At 40.0% G+C, this 27,273-nt stretch overlaps 1 protein-coding gene across 4 annotated transcripts; it reads left to right on the top strand.

Moving 5' to 3' along the window:
- The first annotated feature begins 199 nt into the window (after positions 1-199).
- On the top strand, positions 200-27,273 carry znf800b (zinc finger protein 800b). 4 transcript variants are annotated; one of them, XM_067489957.1, is made up of 13 exons: positions 201-586; positions 6,501-6,645; positions 11,256-11,367; positions 13,177-13,510; positions 16,071-16,166; positions 17,512-17,655; positions 19,428-19,599; positions 19,763-19,952; positions 20,182-20,344; positions 20,819-21,183; positions 21,402-22,547; positions 23,112-23,223; positions 23,707-27,273. In XM_067489957.1, coding segments are annotated over exons 2-12 (2,826 nt in total). In that variant the 5' UTR covers positions 201-586; positions 6,501-6,643; the 3' UTR covers positions 23,214-23,223; positions 23,707-27,273. The 4 variants fall into 4 exon arrangements, with proteins under 4 accessions (XP_067346059.1, XP_067346058.1, XP_067346060.1 ...); XM_067489958.1 differs by having other exon boundaries at positions 200-586; positions 23,112-27,273; XM_067489959.1 differs by lacking the exon at positions 6,501-6,645 and having other exon boundaries at positions 202-586.

Here is a 27,273-nt window from a genome sequence, read left to right as displayed (position 1 = left end):
GTACTAAAAGTAGGCTTTTATATTTTAAATAGGAAAAGGAAGTCTTATTGTGGTCACGCATTTCTAAGTGTCATTTAAAGTTGAGGTTGGTGACCGGCTACCTATTTTTGATAAAGTAGTGATATAAATAATTTTATCTGTTGCATTAACTTTTCGGAGGCAGTAACCACCAGTATCGTTTGGAGTTTGCGTCGTGGACTGTGTGGAGAGCTCTGTGTCCTCAAAACGTTGCGCGTTTTGGGGATAAATCAACTGTACTTCCGTGGCCTTTCGTTTAACGCTGGGAAATTACAAGACTTTTCTTAATTGAAATAGGTGAAATCCTTCCTTTTTTCCGAGTGTCGCCGTAAAGTGCCTGCATTTCCAGCTGAAATTGGACGTAGAGGGTGCACCTTTGCGCAGGCACTGGTTTAGTAGTGAGAGGCTCCTCTGGGTGCACAAAGACAGCGGCTCGCAGAGGAACTTGTTCAGAGTGAGCCGGGGACGCTGGGAGGCGAAATAAACAATCTCCGGACACGAAGTAGCCACACTCGTTCCGCTTTTCCCCTCGAACACACGATTACATCAGCCATCCAAGAAAATCAAGGTGAGGACTTGTTTTTGATACGTTTCAGCGGTTCTGGAAGGTTGCGGAGCGGGTTAAACCTCCTTCGCTTTGGCTTTCCGAGCATGGTTGTTTTTGCAGAAAATGGCGTCATCGCCCTCTTGTTTCTGCCTGGCCGCGGTGGGGAGAGGAATAGTTTCAGAGAGTTGTAGCGTTCTTTACATGCATCGAATACTTCCTCAAAGATCAAATCGTTTACTACAACATGTTTTATTCAATAGCAGTCCGTCAAAATGTGAGTCAAGTCATTATTTCGCTCGGTAGAAGGACGCGCAAAGATGGAAGGGTCACCGGTCCTGTGCGCCAAGCTGCTTCTTGGAAAAGGTGGCACGGAGCCGCAAAACGCAGCGTTTTACATTCATTATAATGCCGTCCCCATCGGCTCTACGATAATTCAAATGACCGATAATGGTTTAGTGTTATTACCGGAGTGGTTGTGGACGTATTTATGGGAGTGCTGCACCTTGTCTTTGTGTATATTTTATTCGGGTTAGCTCGTTTTTACGCCGCACTCCCCTGCCATGCTGCAGTCGCTATGAGGGGCCTCTCTTCTATGGCTTGAAGGGTCTATTTTATACTTGGCTTTTCCTTTGATCAAGTTAAGCTGTCTCTTTGTTGCTCAATATAGTGGCGTTTTTAGGCTGACAATATAACCGTGTAAAAAGAGATTTTCGCGGATAATGGGGGCGATGCAAATCGTGCCATGAGAACAGCGACTGCCCTGCGCGCTGGTTCGCTGTTTGCCAAACGCAGACAGCCTGAAAGAGATAAAAAATAAAAGTGCTTTCGACGAACCACATAGTTTGCACAAAACTGGGGAAGTCCGGCGCTGCGCAATGATTGTGCTGTTGCTTTGCGCAGAGCACAGTGGCAGCTGCTGTAACCGCCACCTCCATTTCGCTGCGATATTTTTTGTGTGTGTTGGCCAACCTTTTGTAAATAGTTGGGGACTCTTGGATAAAAGAGCACAATTGTATTCATGTGGGTCCTTTATGGCCCTTGAATGCCGTCCTAAGTCCCACTCCGGCTGTCCTGTCGTTCCCCGTCAGCTACGTGCATGCGTCCTAGCACTGGCCACCACACATCCACCATAGCGAGGCCACTCGGCTCCCCGTGTATACGCTGTGCTTGGTTCCTCATATGAACCAAAAGTCGAGGACTAATCGTGTGAGTGCCACCACGATAAAATCGAAACAACCACCAAACATCAATCATGGAGACTGCACATTTCTCGCTCCGTGCACATTTTTATTAAGTTTCCTGAGTTATGCAACCGCATCCCCGTAGAGCGAACTACTCATTCGCCTTTATTTGCTCGTCAACCACCATCGTATGGATTTATCTGTGTGTAGTATCTGGTGTATTGTACCAGTCCTTGTGGCGACGACACTGAATTAGGAAGATCTGTCATTTGCAAATCACCCAGTGCCATTTGCGTCACAGCCCGCGGCCTCGCACGCCCATGGGGGGCGATGGAGTTGCAAATGGAGACTGTGTGTGTGTGCTGACGCTGCCCCAGCTGAAAGGGAACCAATAGACACGGACTCGGGCGGCAACAAACGCCGTGCGCTTGCACTTTCCAGGAGTGCACCGACTTCGGATTCTGTATCAACACGGAAGACCGCGCCGTTTATGCTGGATGGTTATGTTCATATTACACTGTTTGGAATGCGTAAGTGGATACGTACACACATTGGTTAAACCTGCTGTAGGGTTCGAGAGGCCAGCTGGAGAGGAGTATTATCCGTCCGGTCCTTCCCTCATGGTGCTCGGTGCATGTGGCTGTTGTGGAGTCGCTCATGTGTGGATAAATGTTTTCCGCTGGATTGTGATGGTTTAACCGTAAAATCTTTATTAACAGCGCAGTTAATAAGGTTGGATTATGATTGGGACACTGGACTCTCACTCTCACTCGTTTTTGTAACATCCACGACGCGCCACGCGTTTCTGGTTTGGAGATGAGCAGGGCGTTTTTCCAGGAACATTATATTTGCTGCCGTTGCGCTTTTGGACACTGCGCATGGTTTCATTCATTAGAGCTAAGAGAATTTATTCAACCGGGCCATACAATTCTTGAAATTCTTCAAAAAAATACTTGAAAGTGGAGTTAGTAAGCATAGAAATCATAAATCATATAGTATGTTTATTTGGAAGTATGTGATTTGTCTTTTATCATTAACTGTCAGTCAAGTTGATTTGTGACATGTCTGTGTAACACCTTCTAGTTATGTGATTTTATGTAACCTGTAGTAAGCATTAAGCTATAACCGCAAAAAATCACTGTAGCATTATAGGTACATTACAATAAGTTATTTTATGTGTTTGTAAAATATGTAGCACTTTAAATTGTGCATTTTCATTATACATAGACCCTGATTTTGTTGCCTAAATGTGTTTTATGTGGCAAAGCCTAAACTGTGTGTAAAACAATAATCATATTTGCACACACACTATAATATCTAAGGCACAAGTTTCGCTGATAGACCTGTGTAGATATTTCCCAAATTACTTCATAGATCGGTGCAACTTTACTCCTGCATGTGACTGTTATTTCAGTACTTGTTTTATTGGAATTGTATTCTGCATTGTGTATTGACTAAGAACCTGACTCAGTCAAAGTTTGAGTAAAGTGATGGTTTTACTGTACATGACTGTCAGGCCAGATTAAGCTCTCTCCATTCCACCCTTGAGATGGCTAGTCTAACCTTGACAAGGAATATGAATGGGTAACTGGGACATGAGTGCAGATAACAAAGTGAGTTATAAGGAACTAAAATAACATGGGGGGGAGATTGGCTTAAAGTTGACAAATGTATGTAAGTCTTTCTTCGGCCTACTAAGTATTCGTAGCCACCACCTGTGGTTGTTGAAACAGAGAAACAGAGCCTGCCTAGCTGTCTTTACATTGATACAGGTATCCCAGGTATCAATGGTTTATAATACAGTGGGTGATGACTGCAACAGTTTAATGATGTCACTTTATGATTCAGTCATTTTAATGATGTATTGTTCTGTTCAGTCACTGAGTCAGCTTGTCAAATTAAAGTGCAAGTTAAATCAGGGCATTATCCTGCCAGACTTATAACCAGTAAGTATGGCAAACAGGGAGACAGGGCCAAAGGTAATGAGAAACTCTGTATCAGCCAGTGAATAAGTAAGTCAACCACTGACCCAGTAAAGCTGATAGTCATTCAGTGTACCTGCAAGAGCCCACAACTGAGCTAAGGGGTCTACAACCATGGCCTAAACAACTGTATTGCTGTATTTGTAGGGAAGATGAACACTGAGTTTTCAGAGTTGCCCTGTCAACAAAGGCCTAATTTTGCACGTTGTTGTAGACAATGGTCCAACTATTTAAGGTAGACTTTTGTCTACTCTTGTGTTACCTCATTATAGGGTGGCCTTCTCAGGTTTATGCCTGTAAGTATTGCCTTCTTGCTTAGCTAGCCTTGATTTTAAAGATGTTAGCTTGCTCTTCCACACCTGGCCTGGAAATGACTATTATGCATCTCCCATGGCAATTTGTATCCATGTCACTTTTCCACACTTTGCTTCTGCATCCCTTTACATTTCTTTAGTGCGGTGTGTCCCTGCTTTGAATCAAGACTATGCAAAAAGTGTACGATACAGAATTATCTTTCACATCTGGATTTGAGAGTCCAGTAGCAGTTTTAGCCAAATCCAACTGTTGTGTAGCAGCTGTCCTGCCACCAAGCGTGTTCTTGCTTGATCAGTAATGAAAATTATCACAGAAAAACAAGTGTAGGTAATTGCAGACCTTAAGTATGTTTTTCCAGTGCTAACAGTATGTTTTTCAATTCAATGAATTTTGTTGGATAATAAAGTCTGGGTAGAAATGCTGCTGATTGGAAAACAGTTTGGGAGACTGAACAGCATTTCTGTACTATTTCAGAGTTTAATATTGTCTGCACAGCTCTGTACAGTATATTTGTGTGTCTTTTTGGGCACCTCTCGGGTATTTTTCCATTTGCAAACAAATCTGCAATTATTTATCCTATATCAAATAATGTTTTGGAGTTTCCTAGGATTGCAGGATAATATTTTTACACTTATGAGCAACTGGTGTGTGTTTGTATGTGAAATCATGGGCATATGTCCAATCATGTTGGTACACAAGCACACAGTTACTGATAGTAAGATGAGTCTTATAGAAAGTGAGTGTAGGCTATTGTTTATTTGCACCACTGACAACTTACCTGAAGTAGTTTGCTCCATCTATTTGAATTAAGCTGAAGTATTTATTTATCTATTTATTTGTAGTTTTACCTGATATCTATACGTCATTCACCCTGTGGTCAGTTTCAGTAAGCCAAGTAAGCCAGTAAGCCTTTATTCCTTATAACGGTGGGCCAAGTTTTGTTTGAGAATTGAGAAAGTCATACTTACATGGAAATTACAAGGCCACCAGTTGACTAAAAGTTTGCATTTGTCTGCGTTTGGAAACCACTCAACTGGCTGTTTTTTTGTTTTTTCTCTCACGGAGAGAACCCTATGACGTTTTATCGAATGCACTTCATTTGCAAACTGTATTTTTGGTTAATTATGTCAGATTTATCAGACAAGTTTGGGGGATGGAAATACAATATTGCAACATGACTTTGTCTTGCTTCCTCTTTACCTGATCCCCTTTATAATACATGCCTTCTCTGTTAAATATACTATTGAACCTGTAAGTTGTAAGAAAAGAACATACATTTCACGTTTTCTGAACATTACAATGACGAATTTGCACAAAAGTGTTAATACACTGACTGGCCACTTCATTAGGTACACCTGTACAAGTAAATACAATTCAACACAGTAGCACTGCCATGAATTCTACTTTTGGCTCCAAGGTGGCCAAACATTAGAACAAGCTCTTGAAAAAAAAGCTGAAAACTGGAAAACCAGATGCAAGGTGGTAAAAAGGTCAGAGCCACAGAACATGATCAGTAATGCCCAGAAATGTTTTTTTTTTCTTCCCTGTACCACACTTTGTCAGGAGGGCACATAATTCCTATCTTGTGGTCAAGTGGTATCACTGTTGTGTCTGCCAGCAGTCAGCATCATATCAAAAATGTGGAGGTGCTCCATTAGGAGGAAGTCCTGTCAGACCTCCTTACCACAGCCATTTAAAATTACTGCGAAGGCAGTGAATGCTGCCACACATCCGTTGGCTTTAAAAAAAAAAAAAAAAAAATATATATATATATATATATAATGCATAATTAAATGCCAATGTTGCTTCATTGGGTAGTCCGTAAAGCGGTGGAAATTTCACAGAAGAGAAAGTTCTAGACTCCTGACATGGATTTACCTCATTTGTTGCTTGTGGGAAAATGAGGATTTGTCTCCCAAAATATGACGTGCCCAAATGGGAAAAGCTTTGACAAATTGATTTCTGGCTTGTATAAGCAAAATTCACTATGGATTATCACTGGATATTAAACTTAAACATATTTGTTGATAAAATATGTAACACCACAGAAGACAGCTCTGAGTGTGTTTGAAAAATATCAAGTAGCGTGTATCAGATGTCAACTACAATGAATGTCAAGTACTTTGTCTTGCTGAAAATGGCAAGTATGTGAAAATAAATTTAAAAGTGTAAAGACCATGGGAAGCTGACAGCTGGAAAATTTAGATTTTGTGAATTATATACTAATTAAGTGAGTCATGAAGCTGGGTCAGTTACCAGATAGTGGGCGATTTGTTTAAAGTTGTATAGATGCTCAGCTGAGTAGAATATAGTGGCTTATTTTTAGAGTTTCAGCAATAAGTAACAAGTTTGACACACGATTGTTAGCCTCAAGATTGTTTCTTCAAAGTGTCACATCTTACTTATCCTCCCTATTCCATCCTAAAAGAAGTTCACATTATTAATTTTTTTCTGCAGTATTAGCCATTGTTCCTGCTCTCCTCATCACCAACAGTTGAGCCCAGGACAACTTCACACAACACCTGAATCAGTACAGGAGTCACTACTTCACTACCACGTCTGTCTGTTACCATGGAAACAGGAGAGTCCTTTTTGTTAGTATGTGAGTGTTTTATTTTTATGTGTGGCTAGGTTTGTTTGTTTTTAACCTTTGTGTTATGACTTGCCTCTTAAAAGTAGTTTACATGGTCTGTGGACAAATGTCCACTTAGGGTTATGTAAGACTAGGTCAGCTCCAGCATAGTTTGCGGCTTGTCAAGTTCCATGAAACACTTCTGAACAAAGCAATTAGCTGCTGTTGGTCTAGAGTTGAGATTTGCAACCTTTTCTATGCCATGCTACACTCAGTTAAGACTTAAGGTTTATCCTGGAAGTCTTCCTATCTGTCACCATATAAAACTGAAGCTGTAGATGTAAATGAAGGCAGTGAAGTTATGACTGTGTCCGTACACATTCACTGACTTTTGTACAAGCACAGTCCCACAATGTTCACTAATGCACATAGGTTTCATGTGCTGATTTTCATCTTCAGCAGCCTTTTGTCTGAAATGTTATGATGAGAAGATTCTTGAGGGCATAACAGCATGCCTTAGGTGAAATGCGAAGAAAAACCCTCAACAGGTCATCAAGGGCCACAGAGCTATCGGATTAAGATATGGTTAAAAGTGGTTAAAACACTTGGAAATAAACCATGATATTGACAGGATGACCTACCACCGCTTATGTCCTGGTGAAGCCACCCACCCTCCCAAGATACACAAGAAGGAGCCGCGCCACAGACCAATAATCAGCAGCATCAAGTTTGCAGTGAAGGTCAGGGATGTAAAAATGGGTGCAGATGAAACCATGGTATCCTTTAAATGTCACATCCCTCTTCACAAGCATCCCCACCACTGTTGCCCTGACAGCCCTTAGAAGAAGAATAGAAGAGAACAACACCCTGAATACCCGCAGAAACCTCAACTTGGAAAAGATCTGCTGCCTTATGGACTTGTGTCTGAATAGCACCTGCTTCACTTACAGAGGTGACTTCTACAGACAGACACAGGTGTGAATACCCACAGCTGCAGAGAACTGACACAATTACCTTGAATAGCACCTGTAGTTAATCTCCCAAAACCCACAGCAACGCAAACCAGGAGTCATCACAGAGCAGAAAACATCCCCAGTGCCATAGAAGCCAAAAAGAATAAAGACGGACATTTGAAAACAGCTCTCAATGCCTGTGGTTATCCTAAGTGGGTCTAAAACAATGTCCAGATCCAGCAGAAGAACAACACACAAAGTGGAGACTCTAAGTCAAGTAAAACACCTATTTCTTACATGGCTGGATTGCCCAAGAGGCACCATATACCTGTTCACTTCAAACCCACTAACAAACTGAGACAGACACTTGTCCACCCAAAAGACTGAACACCAAAACACAAAAAGAGCAACATAGTGCGTACGGTCCAATGCACTGAAAAGTGTCCTACTTTGGAGAGATCAAACAGCCTCTATACAGAAGGATGACCCAGCACAAGAGAAACAACATCTCAGGACCAGAATCAGCAGTGTATTTCACCTGAAAGACAAAGGACACTCATTTAAGGACAAAAATAAACACATTTTGGACAGAAGAAAATACATGATTTAAAAGAGACTTATGCATCCTATACTGTCTACCTAATGAGTCTCTTCAGTCTGAGTGAGAAGGACCACCGTGCACGATATACCTGGGTCTGTTAGCCAACTTTCCCTGATAAGTAGGAAAATGTTTCCAACTAAAAAGAAAGAAGTCGAGCTGACGTGACTCCACTTCCCTACTCATGACCAAGAAACTTCACCAATAATTTCACTTGAGCTCACACTCACAGCGAAGACCATTTCTTACCAAACTGCAGAGGGAAATTCCACCACCATGGTGAGAGCATGCCAACTACACACAGACTTACAGAGGAAGATTTTATGAGGAGAAAATGGTAATAGAGGGTTGGGTTGCCAGGAGAACTTTATCACCACCCTATTAATATCCAACCATCTAAAATACTAACATATAATATTAATTTAATAAAAGCAATTTTTGGTTTAAATAAAGGACATTCTTTTAATGAAATGTAAAAGGTTTTCTGATTTTAGCAGTTAGTATGCTAGACAGTCTTACTTGTCAAAGGCCTAATTTCCCAGTATTGTTAATGGCTAGTGTAAATCTCCCTGACTGTTACACATAGATGTTAATGTTTTGATGCAGCTTGTGATTGTAGCACTACATGTCAGCTCCCACACAAGCCTGAATAGATATATGTGAATAAATTAATGTAATATGACACTAAGTAACTTTTCTGGTGGACCATTACTGTTTTCCACCACTGATGGAAAGTGGATTGATGCATCCTTGTCTACTCCACTCCAGTAAAGGCTAAACCCATTTAATGTAATAATTGCATGTTACTGTTGATGCAGTTTTTTGTCTTTCTAATTATCTCGTCCTATAAGAAAAGGGTTTTATCAGTCTAATTTGGTCCGGCATTTTTTCAACATTCTTAAATCAGATCCAGTAAAGTTTGTTGGATTAAAATAGAATTAAACATAAAAGAAATATATAGCCTCTTTGCTTCAGCCACTTTACTATTTAATCTAGACTTATGTGTGGTTGCCTTTGTGGAGTGAAACAGCCAATTTAACTCCTTCTCTAAACTTATGTAGTGCTCTTGTGAATTGGAAACGTCACATCTACAGAGTATTTCAACTAGCTTTATACTTTTAAGTTTAAGCCTTGTCTCCCTCTGCTGGAGTCTCAGTAGAACTACTATGCCTGTGTCAAGGTAAACATCTGTGGTCAATATACACTTTTTAAAAACTGTGATGTCAAACTTATCTGTAGGTTTAGGCCCAAGCTCTGCAGTTTAATTTATGAAATTATGCACCTAAATAGACATCTCTATTTCTATCAGAATGTCAGAGAGAGCATTGCCGAATGCCATAACCAGTATCTTCCCCCATGTTTCCTGTCTACCTTCTCACTAATACTGTCAAAAGCACAAATGCCCCAAAAGGTCTTTAAAAAACTGAGTTGTGCTCAGTTGTTGCTGTTTTCTTTTCCATATTTCCGTAAGCCTGGTAAATCTACTGCATGCTATATCCAAACACCATCAGGCAACTCTGCAGCTCATTTAAATAAACCACCTTTTAATACATGGATAAATTTAAACCTTAACCAGTTCAAAAAACATTTAAACGTGCCTAGTGTTATCAGTTGGTTTGCTAACCCTGGTGACATAAAATATAGGTTTGATGTAACTAGGGGGCATCAAAAAACAGTGAAGCAGCTCAGGATGCAACAGTTCACCTTAAAACGTGTTATGATGCACCTGTGGAAAGAAGTATTTATGTGATGACAGGTGGAAATGGCAGAGGTGTCTTTTAACTTTGTCAACCACTAGAGGGCAGCAATGTTTTTTTTTGTTTGTTTTAGTTTTTTTTTCTAGTGAAGTGCTTGTTGATAGTTACTTGCAATGGTTCAGTATGTGTGGAATCCTAGACTTCTTTTCCTTCTTATCAGGACTTTATCACAGAAGGACTAATTTATTGCTGAGTTGGAAATACTACTCTACATTCTAACAGCATATTGCATTCTGACACATGCTCTAATTTGCCCTACTGTATTGTGTATATATATATATATATATATATATATAGTGTGTGTGTGTGTGTATGTAGACAAACTGACAGCGTTTTCTATAATTAAAATTACATCCATTACCAAAAGATGTGGGCAGCACGGTCGAGGAGTTGTTAGTGCTGCCAACTCACAGCTAGATGGTCCCCAGTTTGAATCTATGTGCCAGCTGCAGACTCTTTGGGTGGAATTTGCATGTTTTCCCCAAGCTTGCGTGGGTTTTCTCCAGGTACTCATTTTTTCCCACAGCCCAAAGGTATGCATGTTAGGTTAATTGGTGACTCTAAAATGCCCGTAGATGGGAATATGAGTGTAAATGGTTCCCTGTCTGTGTATGTCTTTCTGTGTTGGCCCTGAGATAGACTGGTGGCCTGTCCAGGGTGTAGTTCACCAATGACAGCTGGGATAGGCTCCAGCCCCCCATAACCTTGAACATGGTAAGAGGTTAAGATGATGAATGGATAGATCTTTGTGTGTTTGGTTTGTGTTTCCTACTGTCTTTTCCATGTAAACAATATCAACATAGCATTATGCTATAGCTGTTCATTTTTGAGAACAAAGAATTTATTTGATGCTTGCAATAAGTGTACAAGAGTTTGCCTTCTCTTCTAACTTTTATGCATGGCTAGGCCCACTTTCTGTGGACTTTGCATGTTCTTCTTATGCCTGTGTAGGTTTCCTGTATATAATCTGAATTCTTCCCACAGTCCAAAGATATGCAAGTTAGGTTAATTGGTGACTCTGAATTACCCATAGGTTTGTCTTTCTGTAGTAGTATGCGTGGCCCTGTGATAGACTGGCTGTCCTCTATGTACCTTGCCTTTTGCCAGTCTGCTCAGGTTCTGTACATAGCTGCACAGATGCAATTCTACCAGAGTTACTTTTACAAGAACAGATGTGTTGTTTAGAATTGCTTTTTGTTTTAAATAAATTTTAAAAATGTGTTTATGCTTTTTGAGAAACTAAGCTGAACTGCAGATATGTGAACTAGTATTATACATTGCCCCCACCTGCAATGGTACCTCATTAAGTGCAGTCCTTGGCTCATGTTGCAGGTTACAGGTGTGTGCTGGTAGTGAACGTGTGGTGCAGCAGGCCAGTCTTGGCAGCATGATGAAGGCCCAGAAGTCAACTGGGAAGAAGAGCTCTTATAGTCTCCGCAGACAGGTACTGGAACAAAAAAAACAACAATACCTGGATGTTATTGTTTAGCCTTTCTCCCTTCACTATAAGATTTTGGGAAACACACTTCCTTTATGTCATTTGTACAACTGCCATCATGTAACCGTTCATTTTCTCCCTGAGGGTCAGTGGAGAATTGAGTATATGCCACTTTACACAACTGAAATTGCTAGCACCATGAGGTTTTCTGTGTCCTGCTTCATCAGACACTGCTTTCTGTTACCATCTGAAATCACTATTTTGTAACCCCTTATTAATGAAAGGCATACAATTAATAGAAAATGAGTAAACTTTGATTAAGCTAAAATCCTGGTCTAATGAAAGGTCTACTTGCCAATGTCAGCTAAGGATTGTAATGAAAGAAACAGGTGAGATTATACTGTGATGTATTGTATATATCTGTTTTTACCAATATAGTAAAGAAGTCATGTTAAATAATCTGCCAGAATAATTAAAATCCACTATCTTTAATCCCCCTATTGATTTTCTTGAGCAGTAAATCGCATTTCATGGCTACTCCACCTGCACTAATGGGCCCCCTTTCTCATGCTTTGTGCTCACCACTTCACACATCAAAAATAAAAAATGAGTCATAGGTAGGTTGGTAATTTACTGAAATAAACTCACATCCCATGTAAATGCTGGCACTTTCTTCTATTTAATTTTACTCTACCAGTCGACAATCATGATACCCAAATTTTCTAGCTGCAGTTGTTTCTTTGTTGTGTTATTTTTGTCCAGTTCCTTACACTTTCTCTAGGCCATGGCCCACTGGTTGAGATTAAATAGTTCATGTGAAATGACTGAGATGGGTTGTTTGTTGTTATGTTTAATCATGCGATGTGTGGGTGTGTGTGTGTGTGTACAGAGGTAAGACCCTGTCCCAGTGGCCCACTTGTCCAGTGGTGACGTGCCGTAATGTGCTTGAATGGTGTAGTCATTTATCGCTGTTCAAGGGCAGGACATGAGGAGTGAGAGAGAAACATACAGAAAGAAAATGAGGATAAATTGGAAGGTGGGTGGGAGAGCAGAAAAGATTGGGACTTAGAGAGAAAAGAGGTCTGGTCAAGAGACACAGCTACACATACACATCAAACTTGCACAGACTGGTATGTGCACACACTGAAGAGTTGGTGTGCAGTCACTTATCTGCTGAAGGGTGGCTGTGTGTGACAAGGTTAATGTCCCCGCTGCAGAAGCTCTGTATTCTCAGGAGACATTACAATGACACATACACACACATTCTGCTGGTGTGACCCCCTGCTGCTAAACAGAATGTGTTTGGGTTGTTTTTGTTTATTTATTTTCACCAGGATGTGTGATGTGTGTTCTTTTTCTCCTATTAGGTTTATGATATTAAGCATAAGTTTCTAATCAAGTTTGTTTGCTAGATTTTTTGTGTTAATTAAATATTTTCTTGTCAGATCCTTGACCTTGACCTAACATAGTTAATTTGATTTAAATTAAGGAGATATGAAAACAATTACTGAAATAATTTAAACTAAATTGTTATTTTTTTGGTTTGGGAAAGAAATGTGTAGAATGTAAATGTTTGTGACTTTGGTGCCTTCTAGTGGGGGAATTAAGAAATAATTCAGTGTGGCAGAGAGCATTGCCTACTCCCACCACACACATTGGTACACTGAAGACTTTTCACACATTTTTTACTATTGATGTGTTAACAAAGATTCTATCATGACATAAAGCCACTGTGTGTATTTATATTATAAGTGTATTTATAAGTTTATTTGATAAGTCCACCTTATATTGTCATGTCTGGCTTTGCTCCCACAGAGTGGTGGTCAGATGGAGACGGAGATGGAGGAAGGCCAGCTCCAGTCAGGCACCCAACATTCACCACAGTTGCACCCCCAGGGAGGAAACCAGTCCCCTGATCAAACACAACCCCAGACGTCAGCTGAGGCTGTGTTAGAAAACTGGGACCAAAAGGAAACTCCAATGGATGTCCAGGCAGATCCTGGTGCCCAGTCCCAAGTCAAGCCTCTCTGGAAGCCTATTCCGCCTCTGCTGCCTGAGCCTGAACCCTGCAAGAGCACTACGACTGAGACCAGGGACCAGTGTTGCCAGACTGATGAGACCAGCTCCAGCAGCCATGGCCATAATACTGGTAGGTAAAAATGCTTTGCTTTGGTGCATCCACTTCCTGTTATGGCAGTTTTCTGTCTGGACCTTGTGTAGCTTCACTGCCAGAGCACTAGAGGAAGGCTGGCTATGTATTAAAATTTAATGCAATGGTGTTTCTCAGAGAAAAGCCTTTGACTTTGATCATCACTCTGTGTACCATTTAAAATGTATTTTTTTTAAATTATAATGTAATTTTATTACATTTTATTATTTAACTTTTATTATATTATTAATGTCTGGTGTTGTAGAGGGCTTTAAAGAAACAGACACCTAAGTTGCTTGTTTGATGTTTGATTGTCCAATTTTAATTTGTTCAAGCAACAAATTTGAGTAATTACACATAACACTACACTGAAGGAGAAAGGGGGAGACTTATAAAAGACCGCTTAAGAGTGGAAGTGATTGGAAGAAGGCAGTCAAAGAAGGTGGTCAGCTACTTTTTGGTAGCGCTGCCTGTCTTGTTTTATGTTTACCCTGACCCCCAACTTTAAGTTTAAGTCATGTAGTCATTACCTGTCATTATTGCTTTGAAAGCCATATGCAGTGTATTACTGAATTGTGCTTATGTGTTATACACGGTGTTGGATGTCACATTAAGTGCCACATCTCTTCAGATCAGAATTTCCACACCGGGCAGCATTTTGATGGCTTTCCAGAATTCAGTGAAAATGACAAAAGCCACCAGAAATAAGGCTCAATTTAATAGAAAAATGCTGTAATCACTTTCTAAAACAGCTGTTAATACTGTATTGTGAGCATTGTAAACACTTACAGTCTAATGTGTCATAAATGCAAGAAGCAAACCCTTGTTGCTTTTAATGAGACTCGCAAAGTTTCGCACATTATACATAATCCATAACTACGTTGTGTGAGTCTAAATCATATCCTAAATGCTGTTTATCCTCCACATGGCACAGTATCCCACCTAAATGGAGAAAAGTTCTGCTTTTTACCTCCCACTGTTGATGGTGAGAGTAAAAAGAGTTATGATAAAAGGACGCTGTCAGTCCTCACTGCCACCAAAATTATTTATTTATTTATTTATTTTATTTTTTCCTTTCGGCTTATCCCGTGAGTTCAGGGTCGCCACAGCGGATCATTGTCCGCATGTTGATTTGGCAGTTTTTACGCCGGATGTCCTTCCTGACGCAACCCTACCCAATTTCTACCGGGCTTGGACCGGCACTGCACAGCAAGGGAGGGGAATGGGCTGTTAGGGGTTCAGTGTCTTGCCCAGAGACACTTCGACTTATAGCCAGGGCTGGGGATCGAATCACTCACCCTGTGGTCCGTGGACGATTGGCTTTTTTCAACTGAGCTACAGCCGCCCCCTCTCACTGCCACCAACATTATATTAACAGGAACAATATGTCACAAAATAATTCAATCTCTCCCTTTTAAAACCCCTTACACAGTTATCACTCACATTTTTAACTCTCTGTGCCTGTATACATACATACTGCACTTCTTATAAAGTAGTATGTTGTTTGTGTGTGCGTGCACGCACATGCAACTATGCTTTAAACATAAAAGGTCTCTACTTAAAGTCTTCATGATAACTATCCATCCATAGTACATGAGGAATTTTGCATGGTTACCCACCAATACCAGACAAAAATCATGAATTTACAACAAGCAATATTCTTTGATTGACAATACGGCATCATGGCTTAACAAAAATAGTTTACAAGCTGTAATTAATGTGCATGCTTCTATACTGAACAAACAGTGTGAATTTGTCAGGCTTGGAGACAATGACAATGTTTTATTTGGAGCATTCTCAATTACAAAATGCTCTTTTTGTTGCAGCAGTAATTATGTGTTCTTTTACACCTTCTTTTAATTAGGATAACATGACACTTAAGCATTGAAGGTGATTACAGGGTCTGTTTTGGTGTTTGCGAGTGTAATTGTTTTTTTTTTTCTTGTGGATATTTGCATTTCTGTTTGTATGTCTGTCTCTAAATGCTATCATAATGTTGCTTGATGGTAAAATGAAGTTTTTAAAATAAGAAGAATCAGAGCACTTTACCTCCCTACCATCAATTTCAATAGCCAATTGTAAGTCACAGAGCCACAGTCAGCTTGTATTAAAAATGCAAAAACTGAAGCCTGTTATTTTATATTTAATGTTTTATGCTGCAAAAACAAAGTGGTGTGGCATTTAGATTGATAAGTAAAAATAGCGCTATAAAGGCATTTCTGTTTTTTTTCTTCTGATTTTCTCTTCCCTGCACAAATGTGTGTTTTAGATAGGAAAGGAAATGATAATTAATGATTATTAAAGACTTGGCAGAAGCAAACCAAACAGTTTTGTTCTGGAAAAAGATGACGTATCTCTGCAAGATAGAAGTTAATCACTGTCTTATACAGACCTACGCTATCTGACTGTAATAACACTTAGTACCCTTTAAGCAAACTGTAGTATACTTTGTTTCTTACCCTGGATCCAGAATTACTGGGTGAGGTATTTTTTAAAGACTATCATACTGCAATGTAACTACACTAAATGTTGTCTGAGATAAAATGTAATCTCTCTCTAGGTCTTTGTGTGGAGCCTGGCGATCCTCCTTTGCTTCAGCAGCCTTTGCAAACCTCCAAGTCTGGGATTCAGCAAATAATTGAGTGCTTCCGTTCAGGTTTGTGTCTGTGTTGTTTTATTGTCAATTTATTTCTTAATTCACAGTCTCTACCTAGCTTCATTCCTTTCTATTGATTGTTTCTTTTGTAGGGCGACAAATTGGTTTTTACCAAAGAACAAAATTAGAGACAGTATCCCGTATTTACCAGATATAGATCTTATCTGTAAATAAAAAAATAAATTTGAAAATGAAATAAACGGAGGCTTAGTTTATAGCCTGTTTTACTATAGAGTTTTGGAATTATTGAAAACTGTCATAAAACTACTTTTATATTGAAGACATCCCCAAAACCTGATTAATATAAGGCAGGTTCTTAAATATTCTCATGTTTTTGAGATCTGGCTCTCGTAATCATGAGAAACATAACACAAGAGCCGTAGTTCTGTAACTCGTATTTAGGAGATCAGTTTGTCGTATTTTATTTTTTATTTACAGATAAGATCTATATTTGGTAATTATGGGATACGGTCTCTAATTTTGTTTTTGTTTTTTTTGTTTTTTCATTGTCGAATGCAATGTTCCACTGTACATTTGTCACTGGGATACGCCACAATAAACTGCTGCAAGGTTAACGTTCATGAAAAAAGTTCACTTTAGAATGCATCTTTATTCCTTACAATATTTTAAACAAAACCACAAAAAAAAGAAGAATGTGCAAGAGCATACTTGGTGTAGACCAATTTGGCAATTAAATACTAACTTGTAACTAAATACTAATTTGTGTTTATATAAATGTCTTTCCACACACACAAGAAAAATGTTGCAAGAAAAAGTATAAGCACATGATGCTACTGTAGCTAATGTAATAATTGTCTTAAGTGACCAAAGAATCCCATATATGAATTAAATGAACTGAAGTTGGAAATACGTGTCAACATGCTTATGGCAATGACTGAAAGTAAAATTTATTACAAATGTGATGGAAATCCTTTAAAAAGGTCAAAAAGAGTTTTAGTTTGATTAGGCTAATTTATGCTTCATGTCTGTTAAACTAAACTGCTTTACCTCCTGTTTACTGATATATGTTATTACTGCTTGAGATTTTCAAAATAGTGTTGCTCAAACATTTCTGTGTTTAAAAGCCATGGCTGTACTTTTTCAGGCTGGGCTTAATACCAGTATGCAACAATGGATTCTCCTTTCAGCTACAGGACTATATGCTAAGTGCTCATAAAGAGCAGTTTAATGTAGGTGCTTCCTAAGGCAAAGTTTAATTGTAATAATACTAGAATTGGAGGTTTAATGACACCATGCAAGATTGTACAACTGAATGATAAATATCTTATAATCATTCCTTAATTCATTGAAGGCCATTTTTTTACTATTATTCTTCATCTTGTAGGCACCAGCCAGCTGAAACACATGCTACTGAGAGAGGTGGACACGATCTTCGAGTGTAAACTGTGCCGCAGTCTGTTCAGAGGCCTGCCCAACCTCATTACACATAAAGAGTACTACTGTCTGTCACGCCTGCCTGAATCTGATGGTTAGTGACACCCACACACATATAAACATGTCCAGAATAGTTATACATACACATTTATAATCCTGGTACTTCTAAACTGAAAGCACAAGGGCCAAAAAAACCTCAAATGTTCTCCTCAAAATTAAAATCAGTATGGAGAACAGGTAGAATACAAACAAACAGCCCAGCCCAGAGCTTTTGTGGATGCTGAGGAAAAACAAATGAAAACCTGTAGAAATCACCCAGACAAAGAGATACCCTGAAACAAATCAGGGATTAAACTGACTTGTGCTCTGCACCAATACGCACTGTTTTAATTTACACGCATAAATCTTTGCCCAGAGTAATTGTTTACTTCTATGGATTCTCCACATTTTAGTTTTACATTCTGTTCTGTCTCTCTTTCACACCATCTGTCCAGTCATTATTGTCCTTCTAACTCCTTTGTCTATACAGCATTTTATCTTTCACAAATGCTCATTTAGACATAAACTCACATAACCAGCAACTGTGCATAAAGTTAAGAAAAGCTCATCTTCATGCACATATCCTCTGATGCAGTTCAGGTAAACTGGAGTAAGAGTCAACTAGGAGCATTTTGATTCCAGCAGAAGTGGAAGCAGAGAGCTTGACATAAATCTAAACAAATAAAAACTGTCTGCCACAATCTTGGTTTCCTGATTAGTTACAAAAGCAGTTGCTGACATTCTTGTTGTGTCTGATTGCAGTGCATAGGTCTGACAACAACCTTCCAGTCAGAGCAGAGCATGTACATACGAGAACACACCCCAAACCTTAGCTGCACCAGAACTCAGATTTTACCAGATACTTTGTATCCGTATTGTGAACACACTCTGAGAAAGGATAAGGTTGATAAGACTCTTTACATGATTTCTGTGTTATGCAGCTTTTCCTCTCTTCCTAAGAGAGATATCATTGTAGACACAATTTTGCTTGGTTTTATTAACTGTAGTGATCACTAGGGGGGAAAAAAACATTGTTTCATCTCAACCTTCTTCTCATCTGCTTGCAGTCTTAATTAACTTGTTCATTGCATCAGTGAGTTAATTCATCTCGATCAAAAGTCCATCAGTAATGGCTGAACGTGCATTGTATTGTTATTTTGATCAATTATTTAATTAGTGTCTATTTTTTATTATTGCGGTGTTGGCATTCATTTTGTGATTACTGTATAAACAAAACATTTTTCACCTGTCCAACTCTGACAGTGGACTCTGGTGATATTTTGTGGTCCATTTTAAAGTTCCTAAAATGCAGTACATCTTTTAAAAAAAAGAGGAATATCCATATTGTTCACTATAACAACAACCTCTGTCAGAGTAAATAAATGCTCCAACCAAGTGTACAAAAACAGGAAACGTTTTATTGCTCTAGATCTCCATCTTTTATTACATAATTTGCTACACAGACATTTGCTGGCTTTTTAAGTTTATTCAGAAAAATGTGTCCTCTGTCTCTGGGATGATGTTGTATATTTAGATTTAGGGCTTTTAGCTGATGCCTGTATAAAATCTACCCCAAGAAGTAAGCAGTTTGGGGTTCAGCATCTCACTCAAAGATATTTTTGAACATCTTGGCTGTTTGTGCACATGCTTCAGCTGTTTGGTCTTTTAGGTAGCAACCCATGAGAAAGTCATATGGTCAAAGCTTAATAAATGCTCATGTTTACATTAAAGTTGTTACTAGTGAGATAAAACCAGTTGTTACATATTTGCCCAATTTACCTGTAGTATTCATTTTGTGTGTGTGTGTGTGTGCGCTTGGTTCACCAGGTGATGACAGACAGAATGTAGCCATGAAGGATTTATTGGATGCCATATATCCCAGAGTGGACCGTCCAGACTATGTGGTCCGACTGGAGCCCATTCAGACCACCACCAAAGCTGTTTTCCAGTACCTCACAACAGAAGAGGAGCTGGCAGGATATCCCTCACATACACCTAGGTAGGTGGTATGTTGGTGGAATTGCTGGAACTATAAATATGTAATTTAGTATCCGACTAGGTGTGGTTCTGAAACTGCACACTTTTTAGCTGGTATAAACTTGATATTGTACTTTCTACACTCAGCCTACCTTAGTCTCTGACTGCTTTTACTTCCTTTACAGTGCCAGAGAGAGTCCAGTAGCATGGGAAGGACAACCAATGGAAAGTGTAGACAATAACCAAGCAAGTCAGCCAAGTGGGCCAGAGAGCCACAACAGTCCAGCACACAGCCAGGGACAGAGGAGGTGGGAGGCTGAAGAAGAGGCTAAAGAGGACCATCCGCAGCCTGAAGATGAGGAGTCCACCAGTGGGGTATGTGACCAAATTTCAGGAGGCACATGTAAAAAAGCTGAGTATTTAGAGTGAACATGTAGCTGAACTCAGTAAATACTTGTACTTATTTAAACTAATTTTAGCTAATTAATTATCAAGCAAGTCTATATTCTAAGCAGTAATAAGATTGTCATCTAATTTTCCACAGTGTCTTGATTACCATGTTATTCAAATCTTCTCTCTCCTTTGTTGTCTTTTACCTGTCCAGGTTGAGGATGTGACAATATCTTGTTGTCTGTGTGGTCAGGACTTTAATTCGCGCCGCAGCATCAGGCGTCACTGCCGCAAAATGCATCAAACTAAACTCGAGGAGCTCAGAAAGTTCACAGAGACAAGAACCGTTCCCACAAGCCTGCTATCTATGGTAAAAGGTAAGCAATTATACAAATAATTATAAATAAAGATAACAATTGTGAAAATGTGCCATAGCAGGGTTTTTCAGCATTACAAGAAAAAAAATCAAAGTTGACACATTATGAAGGTATTATTCACCTTCATGGGCCAAGTGTTTGTATTGATTTTATTTAGATGAATAGTTACATCATCGGCCCTTTAGGCCAAAACAGCTTCAAAAAATCTACAACATTTTCCCTTCTGTGGCACAGTTTTCCATTGTGTGTAGATTGCATGCTACAATTTACTGTTATTTATGAGTGAGTGACAGATGAGTTTCGTTTAATTTAACAAGTATAAGTGTTACATTCCTTTCGGAGGTAAAGTATCAAATGGAGGTCATTTAGTATGTTCGGTTTACTGTCAGTTAAGAAAAAGTATGATTATCATTTATGACCTAAGTAATGCTATTTATACCATTAAAATAATCACTCTTTTCCTTGATGCTGGAGGTCGGTCGAGGACTCTAACCACACCTACTGGAAAATCCTGCCCAGTGTGCCTGAAGACCTTTGCTACTAAAGCCAATGTGCGGCGTCACTTTGACGAGGTGCATCGTGGTCTTCGTAGGGACACCATCACACCTGGCATTGCCTCGCGCCCTGGCCAGCCTTTCTCTCTGGATGTTACACCCCCTAGGAAGAGCAGCAATGTCTCTCCAACTCGTGGCCAAAATTCCAAGTCCACCCCTGTGAACTCTAAAACAACGCCTTCAAACCAAAACCAGTCCAAACCTCAGAATCAGCTTCCAGCCTCTCCACAGGCCAACCAGGCCTCATGTCGCTGCACATTGTGCAAGAGGAACTACAGCTCTCAGGTTGGTTTGTTGACCCTCTGGGATTTTGGTTCAAGTCTAGCTTTTGCTTTATAAAAACTCTGACTGTAGGGGCACTTAAAGGCACTCACAATTTGGTCCGGATTCTGGGGAATCAAACTGAGATCAAAAGGAAGAATTTAAATTTAATTAACATATTAACAAAGAAATGTATTAACTGTTCTAATTTTTTCTATTTGTTTTTTGTTTTGTTGTTTCAGCTCATGCTGAAGAGACACATGCGTATTGTCCACAAAATATACAGCATGAAAAGTAACAAGTCTGCTGCCACACATGACATACCAACTGCTCCTAACAGCAGCGCCACCAACACAGGTCCAAGCAACAATGTACGAGTAAAAGAGGAAGCAGTAGAACCTTCAGATGAAGAAGAGGAGGAGGAGAACATTGATAGTAGCCCAGCCCCGTCTCCAAGTGACAGTACCGGGACATCGAAAGGTGTTTCTGTTGCGCATAACACTATGAAAGTTAAAGAAGAGGAGGCTCCATCAAACCCAAAGATGGCTTCATCTTTATCTTCGTCATCTTCACGTGGGAGCAACATGTGCGGCAGTGGTGTGGCTGCCAGAATGACAAAACTGTCGGTGGGTTTTGACTTCAAGCAGCTCTTCTGCAAACTGTGCAAGCGACAGTTCAGCTCACGTCAGAACCTAACGAAGCACATTGAGCTGCACACTGATGGCAATGACATCTTCATTAAGTTTTACCGCTGCCCTATCTGTCGCTACGAGTCACGACGCAAACGTGACGTCCTGCGTCATGTGACTGTAGTCCACAAAAAGTCCTCTGCATACCTAGCCAAGATCATGCCCAAACTAGAGAGCAGGGCCGTAAAAAGGCTAGCTGAGGTAGTCCTCAACAGCACACACTCCAGCAAGAGGACAAACAGCAGCGCCAAGGAGGAGGTGAACGGACGTCACACTTCTTTATCATCCTCGTCCTCCCCTCCTTCACCTCCTGTCACGCGCAAGCAAGATTGCTCCACAGCTGCCCCCACATTGGCTGCAGCCTCCTCGTCTTCGGCCCCGCCTCATACCCCCGTCACTCGGAAACAGCAGGACCTCTCTTCACCAGCCTTCAGCCCCTCCCCACCTGTCACCCGTAAACAGGAGAGGCAACACTCCCTCCAGCATCGCTCTGTCAGCCCCCCGCTGACCCGCCGTAGTGAAAAACACACACACCAACGCAGTTCCTCCTCCGCCACCTCACCTAACAACCAGCCACCTCAAACCCGACGGCATGATGCCCAGACTGAGAACACGGGGACATCCTCTACTGAAGTCAGGGTGACAAAGAATTTCTCCCTGCACGCCTGCGACCAGTGTGGACGAGCTTTTGCCAAGAAGGTACCAGATTTAAAGTATTGTTTAGGCACCTGTGTTGATTTTTTTTTTTTTTTATATTTCCCTATAAGTAATAACGGTGGTTATCTATTTTTAAAAACAAGAACAAAACGATCTGCTGTATCAATTCCAGTCTGATTAGTCACTGTTACAATGTGAAAATCATTATTTTTATCGCTGTACTTTTGAAATCACATTAGAGCATAATTCCGCAAGTTCCTTTAACTTTATAGTGTGGATGTAGATAAGAAGATAATACTTTTCAAAGCTATAGACCTAAAAGTGATGTAAGTATTTTCTACTGTCATTTGTCACATTTGGAATTAATAATATGAACTAGTCAATTAGAAAAAAAATTTAAAGAAAAGTTGCAGTGTCCCAGAAGTTACAATTTGCTACATTTCTGTGCTTTATATTAATGTAAATTGAATAGATTTAGGTTGTGAGCTGTTTAACATCTGCAATGTGATAATATATTTCTAAATCAGTACTGTAACTTCATGGGGTGAATGCATCCTGTGTGGATTTATATGTTCAAATAGTTGTTTGTTTGCTTTGTTTTGTCAGCTGTACCTGGAGTCCCATAAGCGAAGCCATCGTAACGCAGTGACACCAGCAGCCAGCAGGAGAAAAGGAGTCAGCACCCGCTCCAAATCCCTGGTCTGGTGAAATATACAGTGTAAGAATACAGAGTCGAGCTCCAGCACAAGGACCCTGCCATTTCATCATCATCTGTTTCTGCTCTCTCTGTGCTTTTCTGTGTCATTTCCTCTCTGCTTGTGAGTTGCACTGGATTTCTGCGTGTCCTGTTTCCTGTCTCCCTGTGCATTCAACAACCAAAAAAGACACACTGCTGTGTAGTGTGCACCTGAGCAAATTTGTGAATGTGTTTGTACGTTTTTGGAGGGGTGTGTTTGTGGAGAAGAACTTTACCAAGGGCAGAGATAAGAAGCCAGTCATTCTTCAGCCATTAATTGCCCACTTCAGCTGTTGTGGTGGTTTTCACTGCTACATGTTTATCTTTGTATCACTGTCTCTGTTTTTTCCTGTATCTGTTTTAATAATTACCTCTTCCTTCCTTTTATCTCTCGTGATTATTCCCCGTAGAGTCTCTTTTTTTTGTTTTGTTCGTACCTCATTATGCTGTTCTTTCTGCTTACAGTCTGACAGGGATAATGGATGACCGAGCCACTTACAATGAAGAAATAAATCAAAACATTCAATTGGAAAATTATGGACGAACAGAACGAGCAAAGAGCAGAGATGAAGGAAACAAAAGGAACTATGGAGGATGATAGAGGATTGAAGTACAAAGGATTTTCCCCTTTTTGCTTAAGAGCCAAATATTGTTGGAATCTGACATTTTTTTGTTTATGGGTTCATGAAACCAGCCAGCCTGCTGAAGGGTGGCGCTGCTATCTTGCTCTCTCACTACTGCTTTATATGTCTGTAAACATAGATATCCATATGCACGTGACTGCCTCTAGCACAAGTATGGAGCTGCAGAAGACAATGGAAGATGAGTGAGTAACAGAGAGAGAGTGTGCATTTCTTTAGGGAAAGAGGAAGGGACTTAGAACTGGATTGTGACCTCCACGAGGATTATTATTATTTGTGTTTAAGGAGAATCCAGGGTTGGATTTGGTAAATGGCAAATAGTCGCTTATGTAACGCTTTTATCCAAAGCGCTTTACAATGTAGCTTCTCATTCACCCATTCATACACACACACACACACCGATGGCAGTGGCTGCCATGCAAGGGGCTCATCTTGAACTTGGGCTTCAGTGTCTTGACCAAAGACACTTTGACACGCACTCGAGGGGCCGGAAATCGAACCACTGACCTTGTGGTTTGACAGTCTCTTACAGTCTCACACAGACACACACAACCAATTTGGGTCCTGAATTCATGTTGAGTCTTTCTGTAAATTCACACCTGAGGGTGGGAACAATTTGAAATTTAAAGAACACTTACTTTTCCCTTTCTTTTTATGTTCCTGGTTGGGCTGGACTGTTGTGCCTTCCTATATCTTTATCTCTATTTGTAACAAAGCCTGTCTCATTGGCCTTTTCAACTAGAAGAACTTACTAACTTGTAACTGAGCTGTTGTCATGGGTTCTGCCCATTTTGACTGTTCTCCAAAAAATGTTCAGATAGGTGGCACTTGTCTATACTGTAACTTTAAGGATTAGCATAGCAAGCAGTGTGTTAACATCACTTTAATTATTTTAGGGATGAGTTGACTGCAGGAAAAAGGAGAAGATGCTCGTTGTCTGCAAATTTGTTAGATTTTTCCGCTGCAGTTTAAATGTCCTGTTCTGTCCCTGTTACTGGTGAAGTTTGTTGCAATGCAGATGTGACCTAAGGTCCTCTGCTCTGCCATCTAAGTGTGGATGTAGAGCCAGGCCCAGCCCCCTGTAATCAGTGACAACACAGGGAAGAACCAAAACTAACTACATGTGTTCTAGAAGTTCAGGTTATGGGATGGTCCTGGTTATTGGACTGAAAGTTCCTGTAGTAGAAAAGGGCTTTTATTTACAAATCTGTTTCTGCTTTGCACTGACCAACACACTCTATAGCCCTAGTTTTAGCCTAAGGATTAGAGAATGTGCTCATGGTTTACAGGGTATGGTCAAAACAAGAAGAGCCAAGAACGAACTTTTTTAGTTTCAGAATTTCACTGCTCTGCATTCTCTGCTTGCAGGGCGTTTTTCCTTTAGGTTGACAAAATCCTGTTTTACCTCCGTAAGTTAACTGACTTGTGAGTCACCAAAGCCTGATTATAAGAGAACCACCAGGCCAGATAAAGCAGGGTGCATTGAAACAGAAGTCTGTGAACCGAGAGAGTTGTGCTCTGAAATGAGGCAGCCACTGGGGGAAAAGTGACACAATGACACAGAGCAAGGTGACGCAACGATAACGTACCACATACAGGTGCTTATCCACACGAGCTGTAAACAGAATTTATCATTTTGCAAATATGGATTATTTAAGTATATCATTTCAGCTGTTAACTCCAGAGATGTGCCACCACAGGGGAAACATTCAAACTATCAAATTAACACCTTTATTACCTGCTATGTTATAAATCACTTGTGTTAATGTCTAAGAATCCAATTTATAGTGAGCAGGAAAGATAGGACTGCACGTAATGTGAGGAGCAAGTGTGTTTGAATGTGAGTAATGTGTGTTTGAATGCATAATTCTGCAGATTGGACACCATACTGGTTTAGACATTACAAACCATTAACTGGAACTATGATTTTCCATCACTGTGGAGCTTTTTCATGTGACATCTCCTTCATTTACACAGTTTTACTGTACTGGACATCTCACCAATTGCCGTGATGAAGCCTAAACCCACAGTAAAAATGGGAGCTGGTGTGTTCTGGCAAAAACAGATGTGGCCGTCTCAACTTCAGTGCCTGCAGAAGCACCAGTAATACGCCTCAATTGAACATAGTTTAGGGGAGTTAATCTGCCATTGGTTGTGCAAATATTTATCAAGAAGGGACAAAACATTAAGGAGCGACTTCACCAATTTTCAACTTGCTCCCCATGGCTTTAGTTTACAGTGTAAATATACAATATCAACAGCTTTTGGCTCGTCGCTTCAGGGGTCGCCACAGCGGGCTGTGTTTCGCACGTTGATTTGGCGTGAGTTTTCACGCCGGATGCCGTTCCTGCCACAACCCTCCCATTTTATCCAGGCTCGGGACCGGAACCTTGATGGTTGGGTGGGGATCGAACCCATGGCCTTCTGCATCCCAACGCAATGCTCTACCACTGATTTACTAGGCATTTTTCAGCTAGAAGAAGAGAAATATTTTAATAAGAGAAAGTCAGACAGAAGCTTAAAAGCATTATTGTATATTTACACCCTAAACTAAAGCCAAGGGAAGCAAGTTGCCCTTTAATCAGTATAAACGCTGGATGCTAAGCTGAACAGTTAACTTCCACTGTCTTAAAACTTTCATTGCAAATGAACTTTATAGACTTTTTTTTTTTTTTTTTTAACGTTTCCATCAACTGAATCTTCTCTTTTTAGACGTAAATGCTGCATCATCTATTCAAAATGTTTTTTCCCATAATCACACATTTGGGGCTGCGTTTGTTTGTTCACTGTTTGTTTGATAGTCTTTGAAACACTGGCACGTGATGAGAGGAAAGAACTGAGAATGACCAAATGTAAATATGTCTTAATATTTGAACAGAAAGCCATGAAATGGAACAAAACCAGAGAAAAGGAAAGACCAAACTTTATTTTTATAACTGATAACTCTAACACAGCAAGGTGTTGAAAGCTTGTATATATGGATTCATCCTACATGGATGGTATAAACAATAGTTATACTAGTCACAGTAGTTATTGGCTTGTACTCAACTGTAGGTTGGCCATATCCTCCATACGTGTCTGTCTAGTTAATTCTCCGTCATTGTTTAAATAAGGAGGCAAGGTTTTTTTTTTTTCCCTGCTCCACCATTAGTCGTCTTATTTGTATCATTCCTTTTGAAGAACAAACGTTTTGGAATATGTCAAAGAGAACAGCAATGGAACCTCAAGAGACTTATAGGCATTTTTCTTTATCTTGTCATTTCTTTCACGATCAGTTGTGTTTTTGTTACTAAGCTCAGCTTCTAGAATATCTGAGAACAGTTAGAGAAGCCTTTCAGATCTAAGAAGAATGTTACAACTGACCACTTAAATAAACCTTTACAGCTTCAAA

This window comes from Channa argus, chromosome 21, assembly GCF_033026475.1.
Source record: "Channa argus isolate prfri chromosome 21, Channa argus male v1.0, whole genome shotgun sequence".
NCBI classification, from domain to species: Eukaryota; Metazoa; Chordata; class Actinopteri; order Anabantiformes; family Channidae; genus Channa; species Channa argus.
Note: the sequence above shows the minus strand (reverse complement) of the source record. Positions and strands in the feature narration are given on the sequence as shown.